This window comes from Danio rerio, chromosome 25, assembly GCF_052040795.2.
Source record: "Danio rerio strain M-AB ecotype USA chromosome 25, GRCz13ab, whole genome shotgun sequence".
Classification (NCBI taxonomy): Eukaryota; Metazoa; Chordata; class Actinopteri; order Cypriniformes; family Danionidae; genus Danio; species Danio rerio.
The window spans coordinates 30,199,598-30,219,063 of NC_141045.1; the positions used below are offsets into that span (position 1 = coordinate 30,199,598).

The 19,466-nt window shown below is 34.6% G+C and overlaps 2 protein-coding genes and 1 long non-coding RNA gene across 22 annotated transcripts in view; 2 read left to right on the forward strand and 1 right to left on the reverse strand.

Moving 5' to 3' along the window:
• The first annotated feature begins 1,849 nt into the window (after positions 1–1,849).
• Positions 1,850–10,611, forward strand: slc13a1 (solute carrier family 13 member 1). Of its 2 annotated transcripts, NM_199281.1 has the most exon segments (15): positions 1,869–1,973; positions 2,290–2,418; positions 2,539–2,675; positions 3,104–3,291; positions 3,372–3,411; positions 3,497–3,554; positions 4,927–5,084; positions 5,221–5,340; positions 5,811–5,906; positions 7,483–7,584; positions 7,711–7,805; positions 7,893–7,987; positions 8,808–8,969; positions 9,048–9,185; positions 9,824–10,609. In NM_199281.1, coding segments are annotated over 15 exon segments (1,752 nt in total). In that variant the 5' UTR covers positions 1,869–1,874; the 3' UTR covers positions 9,959–10,609.
• On the reverse strand, positions 7,017–10,229 carry LOC141381002 (uncharacterized). The gene is made up of 3 exons (XR_015526636.1): positions 8,745–10,229; positions 8,209–8,653; positions 7,017–8,026 (listed from the first exon to the last, which is right to left on the reverse strand). It is a non-coding gene; the product is annotated as an uncharacterized LOC141381002 (long non-coding RNA).
• A 4,958-nt stretch (positions 10,612–15,569) lies between the features above and the next one.
• Positions 15,570–19,466, forward strand: part of cadps2 (Ca++-dependent secretion activator 2) — a 350,912-nt gene continuing 347,015 nt past the window's right edge. For all 19 annotated transcript variants that reach the window (XR_015526569.1, XR_015526568.1, XR_015526570.1 and 16 more), the window contains exon 1: positions 15,570–16,155. Coding sequence is in view for 14 of the 19 variants with exons in the window: in XM_087312412.1 (XP_087168538.1) it covers positions 15,850–16,155 (306 nt within the window). In the remaining 5 variants the exon portion in view is untranslated. The remainder of the gene's footprint in view (positions 16,156–19,466) is intronic.

Here is a 19,466-nt window from a genome sequence, read left to right on the forward strand (position 1 = left end):
GATAACTAATTAATAGAATTTTATGTAATCTCTCATAGAGTTCTGTTTGTACCTTGAGGTACACTTGAGGAGTGTGATTAATGTGTAAGAGTGAAGACAGCATAAAGTGAGTGTTCTGTAAAACCACTAAGTCCAAGTTATCCAGTGATGTTTCGAGGAAAAACCATTTTAAATCCTTAGTAATCCTGACAGAGAAATGACAATTGTAGAGAGGGTCATAAAGACATAACAAGCATCAACCAACCTAAACACCTTCGGACATGTTTGATCTGGTCATAGGCCAACTGCTTGTGACTTTTTCCAAGTTTTCCATAGTCACACATTATATACATTACATAATGCACAAGGTTGTGTAAGTCTCAATGCATGTCTTGATTATGAGAAATACTTATACACTGAAAGATTATTTCTACAAAATTGTTGCATGCAATTGATATGCGTTTAATACAAATAAATTTAATTAAGTAATGTTCAACTAAATTAAAATTCAGCCCAAATAAATTGTTTACATGCACTTACCGAAAAATAAGTAAATCCAAGGAATCATCTTTGAACACTTTTTTAGTGTAGCATCTATAATGTCAGAATAGTTTGTAATTTAACAATTGTTATATGAAAAATTGCGAATATCAGTCTCTTTATGTCACAATTACAAAACAAAATAAACACATTTTAAATCGAATTTACAAAACACTACAAAAATGCAATTCGATTTGATGTAAATACCTTTACGTCTATTTGACATCCACACATTGAGGCTTTTTTGACCCCCAGAATAACTAAACAAATAGTATTATAATACATGTTTTATTCATGTTTAAGCTTCACTACAAATTTACACTGGATTTTGTACCCCTACAAGGCATGTAAACGTCCTTAATGTTAAAAAGACATCAAATTGACATCTAACATCAAAGAACCAAAGAACATCAAAAATGGATTACAGGACAACGCAATCTCACAGCAATTTGTAACTTTTTGATTTAGTGGCTAACTCGTATGAATTTGTACGATCTAATTCGTACAATTTAGTATGATTTGCTCATCACCCAATGACAGTTTGGTTTAGGGGCGGGGTTGGGTGCCACGCCTCCTTTTTAAAATTGTACATTTTCGTATACGACTCAACTCGTACGAATTCGTACAAATTAGCCAATTGACAAAAAGCAACTTCTGTTTCCTCATTCTGTAATCAACTTTTGACCATTTTTTGATGTCAATATAGATGTCAATTTTATGTCGTTTTGACATCAAATTAACCTCTAATCTGTTTTTTGATATCGTTTTGAGTTCAAGGTGCACTCTGGGCAGTGTATGCTTCAAAACAACTTTGTGTATTTCTTTTGATTTCAAAGTATTTTCTTTTATATTAACATTCCTCCCACAAATCCAATTCTTTGGAAAGAACTATGGATTATCTCCTGCTGTGTGATTTCTGAGAGTTTGTGTTTAGTAAGCCTCCCAGGTTGTTGTTTAACAGACCCCTGTGCAGCGCCAGATTAGCACCCAGTAAGGAAAACATTGATAATGTTTACTGTTAGGAAAAAAAGGTGTGAATTCCAGGTCATTGTCTCATGTCAGTGGGTTTATGTTTGTAATGCTTTTGCTTTTATAACCTCATATGCAAATCTCATATGCAACTTTGGTCTCAAAATATAAATATTGTTGGATCAGGACTTACAGCACAAGTGCCTTGACTGGTGGGAGTCTAATCTTAAAGCTTAATCTCCATGGCCATAAGGGTTTATGACATGCCCGGAACGGACCAGTAACAGGGGATGCGGATGGCACCAGGGCAAAGATTAATCAGCGGCGCATTATTTAAAGGCAATCATAAGACAAAGTCCCTGAGTTGACTCCGTTTCGGCCACAAGATGAGGCGGCTTAGATGTTCTTGGAGTGCCCTGAAACCTCTAATCATCATCAGCACACCGCTGGCGATTCTACCGCTGCCACTGGTCATCAAAACCAAGGTTAGCCATGAAACAAACAAGTAATGTGCAGAGACTGAGAACTTTATTAATTACTATAATATTAACAAATAATGCTAAAGATACTTTTTTGTTGACATTTAAAGAAGTGTAATAGAGTGATTTAATTAAGTACAAAACTCATATTTTCTAAATCTTTTCTGTCTTTTAACATTATTTTATACCTTTTACTCTGAAATCACTTTGAAATGTTAAGACATTTAGATATTTTTAAAATAAATACATTTAATATATTTGAGATTTTGTCAATAAACAGCTAATGGCGAATGGATATAACATCTAATATCATGTCCATTAGGAAGCAGAATGCGCATACGTCCTGATTTTAATGGCTGTGTACTGGATGACAGAGGTTTTGCCTCTGTCTGTGACGGCACTTATCCCCGCTCTGCTTTTTCCTCTTTTTGGGATCATGAAGTCCTCCCAGGTACCTAAACCAATCACTTTACCCTTGGAAAACAATCCGATGAAAACCTGACTGCAATATTTCTGGACTACTAATATGGATACGAACACATGGTTTTACTGACCCACCATCTTTCTTTAGGTTGCATCTCAATATTTCAAAGACTTCCACTTGTTGCTTCTGGGGGTCATCTGTTTAGCGACATCTATTGAGAAATGGGGTCTTCATCGAAGAATTGCCCTCAGATTGGTGACCGGACTTGGAGTCAACCCTGGCATGTAAGACTGATTATACCTATTTTTATAAAAGATTAAGGATATATTGTGATGAATTCTCACCAAGCATTTTTTGTTTTGTTTAAAAGACATCTAACAGACATTGAAACATAGATTGCTTGGCTTGAACAATGGTAAATTTGGTCTGTCTGTAAAAATCTAATAGATAATAGTCTGAAAATAAACATATACATATATAGAGACTTCACTTGTAGTCATTCATTCCTGCTTGTTTGATAACTAGTCTATATTTGGACATTTGTTGTATGTCTTTTAGATTTTTACTGGCAGCCAAAATGTAGCCTTGTTTTAGCCAAGATGTCTATGTTTGGACATCTATTAGGCGTCTTCTAAACAAACACACACTTGCTGGTGTATTGAAGGAGAATCCGATGCAAATCTGCTTGTTTACTGTGAAATGTGTTTCACAGGTTGATGCTGGGGTTCATGGTTGGCTGTGCTTTTCTCTCTATGTGGTTGAGCAACACCTCAACTGTGGCAATGGTTATGCCAATTGTGGAGGCAGTGATCCAACAGGTTTTGAGTGCAAGTGAAGAGGCCAATAAAGACCACAAGGGGGCATTAAACGGCATCTCCAACCCAGCTCTTCAACTTGAAGGCAAGCATAGCTGTCACTTAAAAGTATAATTTTGTAACCATTAAGAATTACACAATTAAATATCGAACATCTATTCTCAGATATCGAGGCCCAGCATGACCAGTCAGAGAAGATAAAAAGGTGAACAAATGGAACATACTGAAATAAAAAAGTAAAAGGGCAACAAAAAATTGTATTTAAAAGTATACCTTTTTTCCTCTTATAGCATAGAAGCAGGCATAACAGAGCCAGAGCCAACCTCTGAGGAACAAGAAACTGCTAAGGTTAGTTAAACACACTCACGCACACACACTTGTATATATGGTTTATGAGGACTCGCTATAGGCATAATGTATATTATAATGTAAAAACCACTTCAGGGTAATGTCTTAAATTTCAATGTTAAAATTTTTGGCCTTAAAAAGTCTTAAATTCAAAGACATTGGCTTGTAGGTCTTAAAATCATTTTAGATGGGTAAAGCTACTCTATCGATCCAACACATCCCCACACATCACCAAAAATGAACCTAAATAAAACTTAGAGTAAAACTATATTTATAACTAATATTTAGTGCTGAGAAATTATTATTTATTTAGCATTTTTGGAAAAAGTATGCATAACACTAGGGTCTGCCTGTTTTGACAAATTATTTAAAGTTTGTGGCTAAGAAATAGCTAATTAGAATTAGTTTTTTTTATTGATGGGCCATTAAAAGAAACCATTAGCGTTTAGCCCTATACAAGTCTGAAATTACATTCTTTGTGGTCCTAAAAATATCTTTAAAAGTGTTAGATTTGACTTGCTGAAACCTAAAGAAACCCTGCACTTATTATTTGGCTTTATGGCTGCCCAACCCTCAGCAAAAAAAATGTCAAATTGACCCCATTAAGTATGATTATTATCTGTTAAATGCCTCACCATGAAAAAAATGTCTTAATTTGCAATGTTCCTAGTTAACACACTCAATTTTCATTTTATTTTACAAATCCCATATTTTCTAAAATATCAACCTCTACCAAATGGTAGATATGTTGGTTTATGGTGAAAGTACTGGAATTAACAAATATACTATGAAAAATATGAAGTCTAAGACCAAATTATTTAAAAAATATTTTCAAAATAAAATGTATGTTTGAATATATTTGAAATATAAAATTATACTTGAATACTAAATCATCTTTATTTTTTTGAAGTATGCCTTAAATAATTACAGATTCCCATTTAACATGTTTTCTTGTTTTGTTTTGTTTTTTTACAATAAAACCAAAATCAAAGTGTAGTAGTGTAACAAGATAAGGTATGTTTGTCTGTTTTGTAAACCAACAATGCAGTGTATAGAGTAACCATTATTTATAAGAGTCATTCTTTAAATGACTTTAACAGTCATTATTTAAGACAGTCAACATATGTTCCAGTTACTATGACCATTTATGTGAAGCTGCTTTGACACAATCTACATTGTAAAAGCGCTATACAAATAAAGCTGAATTGAATTGAATTGAATTGGTCAACTATTTGGTAGAGCAAGCAGTTGAAGAGATACGTGTTGTGTATTATGAGGATACAATGCATATCCTCATAAACTACATAAACACAATGACATACAAAATCCTTGTTTCTGCCTGTATAAAATGGTATTTCTCAATAACTTCCAGGCACCGACTCCACCGTATAGTGGAAAGTACAGGACCCGCGAAGATCACATGATGTGTAAAGGCTTGTCACTTTGCATTGCCTATTCATCATCCATTGGGGGGCTGACCACATTATCCGGAACATCCACAAACCTCATATTTGCTGAATACATCTATCAGTGAGTTCACTGCTTATCTTAAAAACAACATGTGAACCATATGTTATCATTATGATGTTCTCATTATTTCTTTTACATTATCTAATTTGGTCAGTCTGAACAGTGCTTGTGGTGCACTTTTATTTCATTTCCTTAGGTACTACCCAGAATGCACCATCGTTAATTTTGGAAACTGGTTCGTGCTTTGTCTTCCCATCTGCATAATTATGCTGATTTTGTCATGGCTGTTCCTGCACTGGATGTACCTCGGATCCAAGTGAGTGATTGTAATGTCATGTTTTCAATAAGTCGTTCCCTGACCCATCCCTGTCCCTCATTTTTACTCTTCGTCTTTGGCTTTCATTTAAATTCATCATTTTAAAATCACCGTGCCATCTGCATTTTTCTCACCTCACCACTTCCTGTTCATGTCTTCAATCTTCTTGATCCTGCCCTGCATCTCACTTCCAGCCTCCCTTTCTTATCGCTCGAGAATAATCATGTTTTATCCTGCAGACTTCATTTCACCACTGTTGAGATTTTCCTCTTTCCCTTGTGAAGTATCACTGTCAGAACATGGATTTGTGGTGTCATTTTCTTATATGCATAGTTTAAAATATGTATATATTTTTACATTCAGTTAAATCAGTCAATCTATCAAAGCCACAACAAAATGCGTAAGCGCACTGAGATCAAAGAGAATTAAACAAACAACAAAAGCGTATTTGCTTTGCTATTCATCCACAGCTTTCGTGCCAGTCTTTGCTCCAGACAGCGAACTGAAAAAGAGAAAATCACTGCCAGAGTGCTCCGGGATCATTACAACTCACTGGGGCCCATAAGGTTGGAACTCTTCTTTTAATGGCCAGTATTTGTACTTATTTGTGTTTTTTTGTTTCTTTTCTTTTTTTTTTCTCGATAATTATACAATAACTTGCCTAATTACACTAACCTGCCAAGTTAACCTAGTTAGGCCTTTAAATGTCACTTTAAGCTGTATTAATGTTTCATGGCAAAGATAAAATAAATCAGTTATTAGAAATCAGTTATTAAAACTATTATGTTAAATCTTAATAAAAGGGGGGGGGGTAATAATTCAGGGGGGTTTAATAATTCTGACTTCAACTGTGTGTGTGTGTGTGTGTGTGTGTGTGTGTGTGTGTGTGTGTGTATAAATATAAAGTTTTGAATAAAATGCTAATGATCTAATAAAACTCAGAGACCAGCTTCATGGATTTAAAAATGATAAAACTCAACCGTTTAACTATAGGAGACTTGTAAAATGAGAATTGACATTTATTTAATAAATTTTTTAATTCCTTTAAAATGGTTTAGGTAGCTCATAAAGTATATAATTACTATCACAGTTTTCTGTTCTTAAGGCTGGAATATACTACACTGCTTTTAAAATCTGAATTATCTTTTAAAACAACAATCGTGATGCAGAACTAATTAAAACATTATATGTTGTAAAAACATTAAATCTTTGACGTCTTTCAAATAAAAAACAAAACAACTGAAAAATGCTTTACGTGCTATGAGAGTTGGAAATAAATTAATTAGAAAGGAATTAGTTACTGACAAGTAAGGGATTACTTATATTTTTAGGTAATTTAATTACAGTTACTGATACTTTACTTGCCATAAAAACTATACATTAACTTAACTGTTTTATAAAAATCAATTCAGGGAAGCAAAGCAATTGTATTTTTATTATAAAAATAGATTCTTAAATGTTTTTTATTTCAACTAAAGAAGGTTACATTTATCAAGACTATATATATATATATATATATATATATATATATATATATATATATATATATATATATTGTTGTTGTTGTTCAAATGTTTTGCATAATAAAGACATTTATATATAAAGATTTATATTCAACACATAAAGATTTATCCAACAAGTGCACAAGAATAAAATAAATAAAGTCTTAAACTTTTGGATTGACTCATCATGTTTGACAATTTTGTCACTTTATTTTAAATAAATACAAAATAAAAGTGCTGTTTGACTCAAATTTATAGAATTAAAAGATTTTAATTTGTATTACCTATACATTGAGATTTGCATGAAATTGTAATGGTTTTGTATAGAAGTAGTTTAATTACTTATTGAGTAATTAAGTTATCTTTCAGACAAAGTAATTTGAAATGTTATCCAAATACAAGTTTAATGATTCAATTAGTAAACTTACCCAACATGCTATGCAGTTGTTGTTTCCTAAAGAAGAATTTCAACATCAGTTACCCTGAATCTCCAGATCAGATACTCTGACTTTTAGCAACTAGCCCAGATTTCTCAAGACCTCAAATCAGCGCAAAACTTGTGTAATGTAATCCAGTGTTTAGGACAGAAATGTCTAAATTAACCAGAAATATACTTTTCTATGTTTCTCTTTTTATCCAGTTGGCAGGAGATTGTTACATTGATCATATTCATTCTGATGGCAATTTTGTGGTTTACAAGAAATCCAGGTTTCATGCCAGGCTGGTCGTCATTGTTCTCAGAGTGAGTGTATTCACATGTATCAACTTCTTTTAATGTATATGTACGGATAACTACTTCACTTCTTAGAGAACTACTACAGAAGTCTTAAATGCTTGCTTTTAAAATCCTATGTTGCTATTTGTTCAGTAACCCAGGTTACGCTACGGATGCCACTGTAGCGCTGTTGCTGGGATTCCTGTTCTTCCTCCTCCCTTCACACAAACTAAACGCAGATCACTACGGTACGACTACTTTAAAAACCTTCAGTATGATTGGAGGCGCACTGTCAGCATTTCTGTTGATGATTTACATTTTCATCCATTTGACAGAGGCCTTGATAACGTGGAAGGACTTCCAGGCCTGTATGCCATGGGAGATCAGTCTGCTTGTTGGTGGAGGTTTTGCTTTGGCTGAAGGAACAAAGGTAGGATCATCATTTAATAGAAACCCAATTATACTGTACCTGCAAAAGAAAATAAAAAAAAAAAGAGAGGAATGAATACAAAAGTACAAGACTGCATTAAAAAAAGAATCAATTAACTGGCCTAGATTCATTTAAACAGGCCAGTCTAATTCACTAGTGACTCTGGACAGCTCTGGACAGCTCAATTGCTGCCTTTGCTCATAATCTTAAACAATAATTACCTTTTAAAATAAATAAATGAAAAGACGGATCACATCAAAGCCGTGTAGCAGCGTGCAGCCTATTAATGTTGCGCAGAGAACAACAATTCTACTGTGTCACTCTCTGTCTGCTTTGACGTTCCGTTCAAGCTAATTACATGCCTCCATTATGAGACTGGCACTGAAGCACATTGTTTCAGCCTAGCAAACCACTGTCAGTTGCAAAGACTAGAAACAAGAGTGCCTAGCCTACTTCTTAATATTCCCCTGGTGTAGGTGGTCTGGGTGGGGTCTTATCATCAAGGCTCCAGCCCTGTTTTGATCCAGACATCCAAATGTCATGGCAAGTTCAGTCTTTAAAATCTTCAAAGCAGAAAGGGTGACTACTGTGCTGCATTCTCCATATGGAATATCAGGGTGTCCGGATCCCATATCTTGACAAACAGCTAAATTATGACTTCAGTCTCTGTTGACGAGCATACAAAGAGATGTTAGTACATTTATGAAAGCAGGTTCATATGAGTTCATTAATATTTTGGCTAAACACATTTACTTACCTTAGAGTGTATGTCTTCCAAAGACGAGCTGACATTTTTCCCTTTGTTTGTTTCACCCCACAGATTTCTGGTTTATCGTCTTGGGTCGCTGAATTGTTAACTCCCTTGGGAAGTCTTCCACCTTTAGCTACTGTCACCATTGCCTGCCTTATTGTCACATCTATCACAGAGGTTGCCAGCAATGCTGCCACAATGACAATCTTTTTGCCAATACTGGCACCCCTGGTATGTGTTATTTCAGCATATGTACAATATAATGTCACCTTTTAGAGCTACTCTCATCAAAAAAATTATCTTTGTCAGGCCGAGGCAATCGGAGTCAACCCTCTGTACATGCTGATTCCCACGGCCTTGGCTGTGTCCTTCTCATTCCTGCTTCCGGTTTCTAATCCCCCTAATGCTATCGTCTTCACGTATGGTCATCTGACTAGCATGGATATGGTGAGTCCTTATGCTTTTTTGCTCTTTGCAAGCTGTTTTGGATTGTAAATGGAATCACATAGAGAATGTTTTTCGAACATTTCATAACAGTCCTTAAAAGTTATGATATTAAAATAATGTTTTTTTTAATATATATTCTCGTAATGTTGATAGAAAAACATTCTTAGAACACTAATATAATGTGAACGAAATGTTCTAATAACTTTTTAAATAATTTTGTGAGAACATTATTATAACATGAAACTGAAACATTTTGAATAATGTTTTTATAACCAAAAAATCACATTAATACATTAATTAATACGTTCTCAGAACTGTGCACAATTTTTATAGCTTACTGAGAATTATAGGGAAAAGCTCTTTTATATACTGGCTGGAATGTTCTCATAATGTTTTAAATAAACTCTAAGAGTTTATTATTATAACATGAGACTGAACAGTTGAGTAATGTTTGTGTGAATGAATTTTTTTTGATAATATTATTATAAACAAAAAAAATAATGGTAAAAAATTCATCTCAAAAACTGGATGTTTGAAGGTTCTAAGAACCTTTTTAGTAACCTAAAATTGTTGTCTGACAACAATTTTATTCCATTTTACAGTAACTAAGCTTGTTTTTTTCTTTTTTGACTTTGTAGGTAAAAGCAGGGCTGGGTGTAAATGTTATAGGTATTCTTACAGTCCTCTTAGCTCTCACAACTTGGGGAACACCTCTGCTTAAGTTGGACACCTACCCAGACTGGGCACCGGTGGTAAACAGCACTGGAGTATGACCATAATTCTGAGCATTTTAGAAATGTGAACATTTAGTTTTTAAAATACACGGGATCCCAATTGCAGTTGACAGTACCTAATCCACAATCCATTAGTTTTATTCCTTTGGATCACTTGCACAAGAAGCTAAAACCAGCCTACCTTATCCAATACAGCAGACTGAAAACTGGGTTTGAAACGTGTGTGTTTATATGTTTTTGTATTATAATAATATTTGTGATTATACAGAATGTGTTATATAAAATGTATGTTTTAAGCTTTAAGCTGAGTTTGCAAGACAGGGTTAGTCTTGTTGTCTAACCATAGCACTTAATGTTTATAAGATTGTATATTTTTGTTATCCTCTAGCAGGTACTTGTACACAGATATGTGAATAGTATGTGTGGAATGTTGAAAAAAATTAACAAACAGCTTAGATAAAATTCACCTCTCAGAATGCTATATATTTTAAATGGAAACTCAACATCAATGTTTATTTTACTTGTTCATATTTTTTGTGAGATATTTCTTTGTTTTTTATTTCAAAATGACAAGTCTGTATTTAAAAAACAAAACAAAAACAAAACATTTGAATATAACCAGAACCATTTATAGTTATCATGTGCTAGCAGGAATTCACACTCATTTTTAATAAACAATGCTTTGGAAAATACCTGTATCAGTGTTAATTGAACTTTTCACTGAGAGGATTGTCTCAAGTCTAATTACTGAATCTCAAAATTAAATGTTTTGACAACTCTAGTCTGGGTGGAAGTCTTATCAAAGAGATTCAAGCGGCAGATTAGCTTTGATGAAATGAGGTTACACAGAACAATTGCCATCTATGGGTGAGTATCTGCAGAGAAGGGTGCTTACAGAACAGCCATGCAACTACAAAGAAAAGGAATCTGAAAGTATCTTTATAGGAATCTGAAAGTATCTATAGTATCATAATAATTTCTTCCCATACTCATTAGGGGAGAGGATCTGAAAATAAAACCGTTTACTAATCGATGTGACTTTAATGGGGCAGCTAATGCAAAACAAAGGAGGAGGCATTAATATGAAATTTGAATGGGCTTGGGCTAATATTTGTTCGCAAAGTGAGCCAGTGATGAGAACTAATTCTATAAACCACCCACGTTATGATAATTCATGCTCAAATCCTGCAGCCATTGCGATTCAAGGTCACTGTTCAGTTGCGTTTGAGGTAATAGCAGCTTGTCTGAAGGGTCTAATCTGATTATGTTTTATTTAAATCTTATTTCTTGTATGATAATTATGGTTTTTGGACTACTGAGTTTAACAATTAGAAATACATTTTCTTCACACTTGTGTGATTGTCATTATAACTTTACTTTGGATGCTAGATTTCAGTTGCATTTAACTAGATTTCAGTTGCATTCATTACTAGTTGTAAAGCCCTTTTCTGTCTGACCTTAGGTAACAATTGTCATAATTTTTGCTCAAACACCCTTCATTATTGGTTACATGGCTTCTGAATGATTTTTATAATTTATGTTGGCTGAAGAAATGTGTTTTGGAGGGGTTTGCAAAAAATTTGTGGTGTTTATGTACATATGGGGATCAGACACTCCCAATTAACCACACAGATGCCCACTCTGACGGAGGATCTGTTAACTGAAGATGCTCGACTCTCATTCAAACACATTTAGAATGTTATTATATGTAAAGTTACTTTTGTTTTTAGTAATTTACTAATCTGTCCACATCTACAATCCTCCAGGTCAAGAAGGCTGATTTAGTGTTATTGGCGCCTTCATCCATGTGGTCCTGTTTTGAGTTGCATTTTGATGGGAACACAGTCACATATGAGCATTGCTGGCTGATTGGAACATGAATACAAGGAAAGGTCCGGATGCTGCCAAAAGAGCTTCTGATAAAAAAAATTGCATTAACTCTGGCATGTAGATGGTCCATACATACAAACCACCCCCAAAACCATGATACGTCCTCCACCAACTGTGGATTCTTTATACACTTTGGGTGTAGTATTTCCTCGGTTTAGCAAGAAAAATGTTTCAAGAGCTCACACTTAGCTGATAATCAATAAAGCGTATTTAGCATGCTGTCCCGGGAGAGAGCCCTGAGCTCATAATATCCTCGAGCCCGGGGCTCTCTCCCGTTAGAAGAGCAAAAGGGGAGTTCGAGCTCTGGTAGGTCTCAAGAACTCCCATGCTTGTCTCTGTGTAAACTAAGGTTGTCTTAGGTGATAATTTGGGGGCTTTAAGACTCTGGTTATTTCTAATGCTTCCGTAATCATCCAATAGGGCAGATTACGGAGCTAATGAGGAGCCAGTCGTGTACTTTTATCACTAAACTAGACAAATTCTCTGTCCATATAACACAAACATGTGGTCACTACTTAATATGTTTTTTGTAGTAAAATAATAATCAGTCCTGTGGTTTCCATCCGATGAAACTGAAAATTCATGCAGGAAACATGTACTGTGAACTACAGAAGCATTAGGAGGATGCCATCGATGTCTAATGGATGTATTAACACCGCCGTGCAAGGTTGGTTTGTGGGACCAACATCTGGACACTCATAACATGTTAGTCGGGTACGACTAGCATGTAATCCACTCAGTAAAGTGAATTAAAAAAAGTTTTAACATACTTTTGCTAATTAGATTGCATAGATTTCTCTCCATAAACCCATCAACCTGCTTCTTGTTGGCTTATTATAAGTGCATATTAATGTAAGATTTATACATTAAATCTCACATTTTAAATTAATTGTCCATGAATGTTTTATAGTTTAACTTACACTAAGAAATTCTCTTAACAGAAAATTGCACTGATGTAAGGCTACATTTTTTTCTTTTACATTTGCAGACTGTAATGTGAAATCATTTTTCAAGTGTTATACTCACTTGAGAACTTTTAGAAGTGCTACTTTTTACTCATACTTTGAGTAGTATTTAGAACAGATACTGTTGTTATACTTGCAATACATTTTTTGGCAAGTAATGGTACTTTTACTCAAGTATGATTTTTCAGTTCACTTTCCACCACTGTTGACTGTCCATTAAAATATTTCACATTATCTTATCCTCTTAATTTTCTTTCACAACCAGCCTTTCTTTGGACTTGAATTAGATAGTGTTGTAAAGATGCCATATTGTACAATTAACAGATTTGTAATGACCAACTTCGGGCAGCATGGTGGCACAGCATGTAGCGCAATCACCTCACAGCAAGAAGGTTGTTGGTTTGAGCCCTGGCTGGGTCATTTGGCATTTCTGTGTAGAGCTGTTCTCCCCGTGTTCGCATCGGTTTCCTCCGGGTGCTCATGTTTTTCCCCTAACAAGACCAAAAACATGTGCTATATGTGAATTGGGTAAGCAAAATTTTCCGTAGAGTGAATGAGTGGGTATGGATGTTTCCCAGTGATGGGTTGCAGCTGGAAGGGCATCCGCTGCGTAAAACATGTGCTAGAAAAATGTTGGCGGTTCATTCTGTTGTGGTGACCCCAGATTAATAAAGGGACAATGTCCAATTTTTCCCTAAAATATTGATTTATCTTACCACAGTACACATTTCCACTGTGTGATGGTCCACCCCAAATGCCCCCCAGCACAGTGAAGTCGACTAAAATTCTGCAAACTACTAACATTGGGCTTCCTTTTGGCACAGTACTGTTTTAACTAGCATTTGTGGATGTAACTATGTATTTTGGTACTTGACAAAGTGGCTCATTTGGTTATATTTTACACATGAATGATGCTTCCAGATGCAGTGCCACTAGAGGAATCAGAGATCATGGTTGTTCAGCGAAGGTTTTGCGCCCTTGTCCTTTACGCACTGAAATTCCTCCAGATTTTTTGAATATTTTAATTATGTTATACACTGTTGAAGGCGAAATATCCAAATGTCTTCCTATCTTTCTTTGAGGAACATTGTTTTTAAACATTTCAATAATTTTCTCATGTATGTGTTGGCAAACTGGTGATCCTCACACCATATTTGCTCCTAATTGACAAGAACTTTGGATGCTGCTTTAGTACAAAACATAATTACAATCACCTGTTGACATCACCGGTTTGAAAAATTGAATTTTTCTGCTAAATTTAACTAGCCCTAAATTGCTCCTGTCTCATGTTTTTCTTTTTTTGGAATGTGTTGCAGGTCTGAATGAAAGGAAAGGATGTAATTTTACAAATTAAATGAAGTTGACAGGACAAAATATGAAATACTTTGTGTTAATATTGTCTGCAGTGAAGTCACAGTAAGTTTGGAAATTTTAAATTTGGAAATGAAATAGCATATTTTATTATATTATGATTAATATTATTACATATTATTATGAATATTATTATTAATAACATTAATAGTAATAAAAGCAACAATGACTGGACTAATTTCATTTGAAACTACATACAATAAGTAATAAATAAATATTTTAGAAATAAGCATATACTGGATATGTTGGCGGTTCATTCTGCTGTGGCGCCCCTGGATTAACAAAGGGATTAAGCCAAAAAGAAAATGAATGAATGAATATATATATATATATATATATATATATATATATATATATATATATATATATATATATATATATATATATATATATATATATATATATAATTATATATATGTACAGATGAAGGCAAAATTATTAACCCCCCCGTAACCCTCCTTTTTAAAATATTTCCAAAATACTGTTTAACAGAGACAAGTTTTTTTTTTATTAATTTTGACTTCATCTATATATATATATATATATATATATATATATATATATATATATATATATATATATATATATATATATATATATATATATACAGTTGAAATCAGAATCATTAAGAGAGGAAGTATTATTTGTTTTATTTAGTTAGTTTTATAAAATCAGTTTTTAATAATAATTAAAAAAAAACATTTGCCAAAATGATCAGCCCTTTTAAGCTATAATATTTTTCCGATAGTCTACAGAACAAAGCCTTGTTATACAATAACTTGCCTAATTAATCTATCCTGCCTAATTAATCTACCTAATTAGCCTAGTTAAGCCTTTAAATGTCACTTTAAGCTGAATAGAAGTGTCTTGAAAAAAAATCTAGTAAAATATTATTTACTGTCATCAGGACAAAGATAAAAAAAATCAATTATTAGAAATGTTTTTTTAAAACTATTATGTTTAAAAGTGTGTTGGAAATATCTCTCCGTTAAACAGAAATTGGGCAAAAAATAAACAGGAGGGCTAATAATTTCGGGGGTTTAATTATTCTGACTTCAATTGTATAAAGATTTACCTTAAAAAGAAAACTTACACAAAAGACAGTTATGAGAATTAGACCTAATTTAATCCTGACCTGAACTTGGTAAAATAATTATAAAATAATAAAATAAATTAATTGTAAAAATAATATTTGCAAAATAATAATCAGTTGGATTTGTGTTCTACAAATTTATGCTATACAACTAGTTTTTTTCTATTATACTTTCACTCCCCAAAGGATGATACACAGAATTACCTTGTGCAGTGAATCTGTTTGTCAGTGAGGCGTATGTTTTTGAAAATAATTGAACATTAAAAATAAACAAAATTGCATTGTATCAATAGACTGCACCTTTAAGAAGGGGACCTCCCACGTGTTGCATGTTGTCTATGCCACAGGTTGCCTACCTGTCTCGCATTACTCTGCACTAACCTCCACATGCCAGCGCTCTGTTCTCTACAAAGAGAAAAGAGAATGTGGCTCAAATCCCTCGTCACGGAATCGTTCTCGGATTGACTCCGCCCTCAAAAGTGTCGCGACTGACACATTTGACATTCTCTCAGAAAAAAAATAAGCTTTTGTGGTCGAGGTCCTCAGAAACCTCACGGGTTTCCTGGCTTTCTCCACAGCTGTGAGGAGTTGTCGCCTCTTTAGTGTCGATTATGCTGGACCCGTCCTCCAGCGAGGAATCTGAGGGGGAACTGCCACCTGAGGACGACCCACCCGTTAAAACTGGGAAACCTGTAAAAAAAAGTCCCAAACCTGAAAAGACTTCGGATGCCTCGCGAACCCAAACCAAGGAATCAGTTCCTTCTCCTGCTGAGGCGGACAAAACCGAGCAGGAGAGACTTAAAACGGAGGAAGCGGAGAGGAAAATTAAACTACAGATTTATGTGTTTGTGCTGAGATGTATCGCGTATCCGTTTAACGCTAAACAGCCCACAGATATGGCTCGACGTCAACAGAAGGTGAGTGACGGTTAAACTACTCTTTATAATAATTCGCGCTTTAAATTATTGCGCGCGCACCATTATGACTTCAGGGCTTTGAAATAAACCGCTGCCAAAAGCGTTCACTTGTGCAAACTTATTTTTTTTTCCCACATCCATCACATCTTTCAGGAGTTTATTGTTTTGGTTCAGAGGTCGTAAAATACTTTTAGAGGTTTTGAGAAGTAAAGGAATTCGTACTGTTAATGTAAAACATCTCAAGCAAATTTGTTGTTGTTTTTTTTCAAGAGTTTAATGCAAATAAAGGTTGATATGAAACTTCAACCCTCTTTGTTGTGCTACATGTTTGATTAGAGCAAAATTAATAATATTTTTATATATTAAAATCAATAATATGTAGAGTTTACACAGGCTACAAATAACAGTGTAGGCTATTGGTGCAGCCTTTGTAATATAAACAGACAAATTTGTAATGTTGGATGAATACGTTTTAATTAGCTTTTTAAATATAACTTTAAGCTATAAATAGTTTTTCTGAAGACAATGTGCAACAATGTGTTTCCTATGTCAGAACATTTTAAAATGATGAGCAGGACGGATGTGTGACTAAAATGTGCATTTATAGCCAATTTATGAGGAACATGCAACTTTATGCAATAACCGTAAAGACTTTTCATAATTCCCACAGTAACCCTATCAGAAGGCAACATATTTTGAACTTCTGCGGGTAGTATTTGAGGCACCTTCAGAAGGGGTGTTTGAGGGTCTCAGGAGGATACTGCAGCTAGTGTGGCAGAAGAAGGAACCGCAAGAATCTTATATTTTTAAAGTGAATGTTGCACCATGTTGCCTCAGGTTATTAAAGCATTACTCCTCACTTTTACTTGTAAATTCAATGGAAGTTAATAAAGGGAGGACATGGGGTAGAAAACAAAATGCATTTAAAATATTAATACTGGCTACTCAGCATCATAGTCACTTTAATCTTTGGCGTGGTCAAATGTGCAGAGAGTTGATGCAGTACTTCACCTCCCCCCAAAAATTGTAATTCTGTAATTTATTCACACACATTTCATTTTAAACACAAACTGTAAGTGCATTTGTTCATCTTTAGAGCACAAATAAGAATATTTTGAATGTTCTTTCTCATTATTTTTTGACAACCAGCAAAAAGTGTTGGTTATTGACATGCTTAGACTTCAAGCAGAAGTCAGAATAACAAGTAGGTGTGTAAATAATGACAGAATTATTACCTACTATGTATTTTAGCAAATATTAGAAGACAAACCCAAATGTTTACCAATAAACAGCAGGTTTGTTATAAAACTGATATAATTTCTCTACTTTTAGTCTGATGCAGAATCACTTATTAGAACATGCACAGATGCTATTTTTAGCAGCAGACACCCACTACCTCTAGTATATACTGCTTTTGGATTCAAACTACTTCTTAAAGCATGTAATCACAATTCTAAAGCCGGAAATATCCTCAGAGCAGCAGTTAAAAAGTCACTGATAATAACCTGTTATCAACTTTGCACCTGTGGGACCTGTAAATTATGTTCTAATTTCAGGTAGCAATTTTGAAATCTGTATTTTGACTACCCACAAACAACACATGGTGCATGAGAAAAGTGATACTTTCCTTCAGCATTATTGTGTTTCAGGTTTATTTATCAAGGGGAAATATACCTGATGAAGCTATGCATTAGAATTTGTATGTAGCCACTGGAAAATATTATGATGATTCTGATTGGCTGATGTCATTATAGGTGACTTATTTGCATTGTTGCATTTCCTTAAAAGCAAATCGTAAAAGCTACTGGCAATATTCAGTAATTTTGGGAAACATTAAGCTGATCTGGACGTCATGGTGGCCCTGGTGGTTTTCTCCGGGTGCTCCGGTTTTCCCATAGTCCAAAGACATGCGGTATAAGTCAATTGAATAAGCTAAATTGGCCATGTTGTGTATGTTTGAATGTGAAAGTGTATGGGTGTTTCCAAGTGTTTGGTTGCGGCTGGAAGGGTATCCGCTGTGCAAAACATATGCTGGATTTGTTGGCAATTCATTTCATCCATCCATCCATCCATCCATCCATCCATCCATCCATCCATCCATCCATCCACCCTCCCTCTATGTATAATGTATATCTGTCTATCTCTCTCTCTCTCTCTCTCTCTCTCTCTCTCTCTCTCTCTCTCTCTCTCTCTCTCTCTCTCTCTCTCTATATATATATATATATATAAACTAGGCAGGTAAGGACAATTAGACAAGTTATTGTATATCGATGGTCAGACCATCTTAAAGAGACTAATAATTTTGCCCTTAAAACCTTTTTAAAAAAATTGAAAGCTGCTTTTATTCTAGCCCAAAATAAAACAAATAGACTTTTTCTTCAGAAGAAAATATATTATTAGACATACTGTGAAAATTTCCTTGCTCTGCTAAATTTCATTTGGAAAATATATAAAAAAAAAAAAAGGAATGCGGGGGCTAATAATTCTGACTTCAATGTAATCGGTGCAGAATATGCTGCCATTTTTTATGGCCATCTATGAATGCTAGGGATGTAACGGTATCAGAATTTTACGGTACGGTAATACCTCGGTATGAATGTCACGGTACGGTATTTATTGAATCATTTACAGGAAAAAACAAAACTTATGAAAATACTCCAAAAAAGTGCCAAAAGTGTCAATGACATACAAATTAGCCATCTATCTGTAAGTTTGAAACAGGAACTTCAATTTTAATAACAAAAAAATATTAAACCATGTAAAAAAATTAAGTTTCAATTTAGTAGTGTTGAAAACTCATCACATTCAACATTTAATCACTCACTCACTTAGATAGAGATGGGTTTAAAGGAAAATTATCATATAAATATAATCTGGTAAAAGCTGGTATCTCTGGGTATTTACAATATCCCCTGCAACAGAAAAAAACCCTCTCATTTGGGACTGAGGTTTCTGGGACAAGAGAGATATGACTTGGCCCTGGTTGACAGCAGTGGGTAACGTTGTGCATTGTCTTTCCCCCACTTGAGAGGACAAACCATGAGTGAGATAGAGGTCTCATGTCTGCATCAATCTGAACAGTGTGCTGTATTCTGCAGTCCCCATGACTGATTATTAGTCGTATTCCCCCACTTGCAGACACGTGCACACACAGGGCTCAACCTGTGCAGTGCACATGCCCTTTTTAGTCTTGGACAGAAAGTTCCCTTCCAAAATGATCAAAAGTGCCCCCGCGCTGGACATACCCTCCGTCCCGCTTTACAGTACGCGCGCGACAACACAGCTGATCAGAACGCGCGCGACAACACAGC

Bases quoted from the DNA above. Each gene is read 5' to 3' on its own strand.
- slc13a1 (XM_087310489.1), top strand. From the start codon at position 1,875: ATGAGGCGGCTTAGATGTTCTTGGAGTGCCCTGAAACCTCTAATCATC. The intron at 3,555-4,926 runs GTTAGTTAAACA...AATAACTTCCAG, and splicing joins AGGAACAAGAAACTGCTAAG to GCACCGACTCCACCGTATAG. The intron at 7,988-8,807 runs GTAGGATCATCA...TTCACCCCACAG, and splicing joins CTTTGGCTGAAGGAACAAAG to ATTTCTGGTTTATCGTCTTG.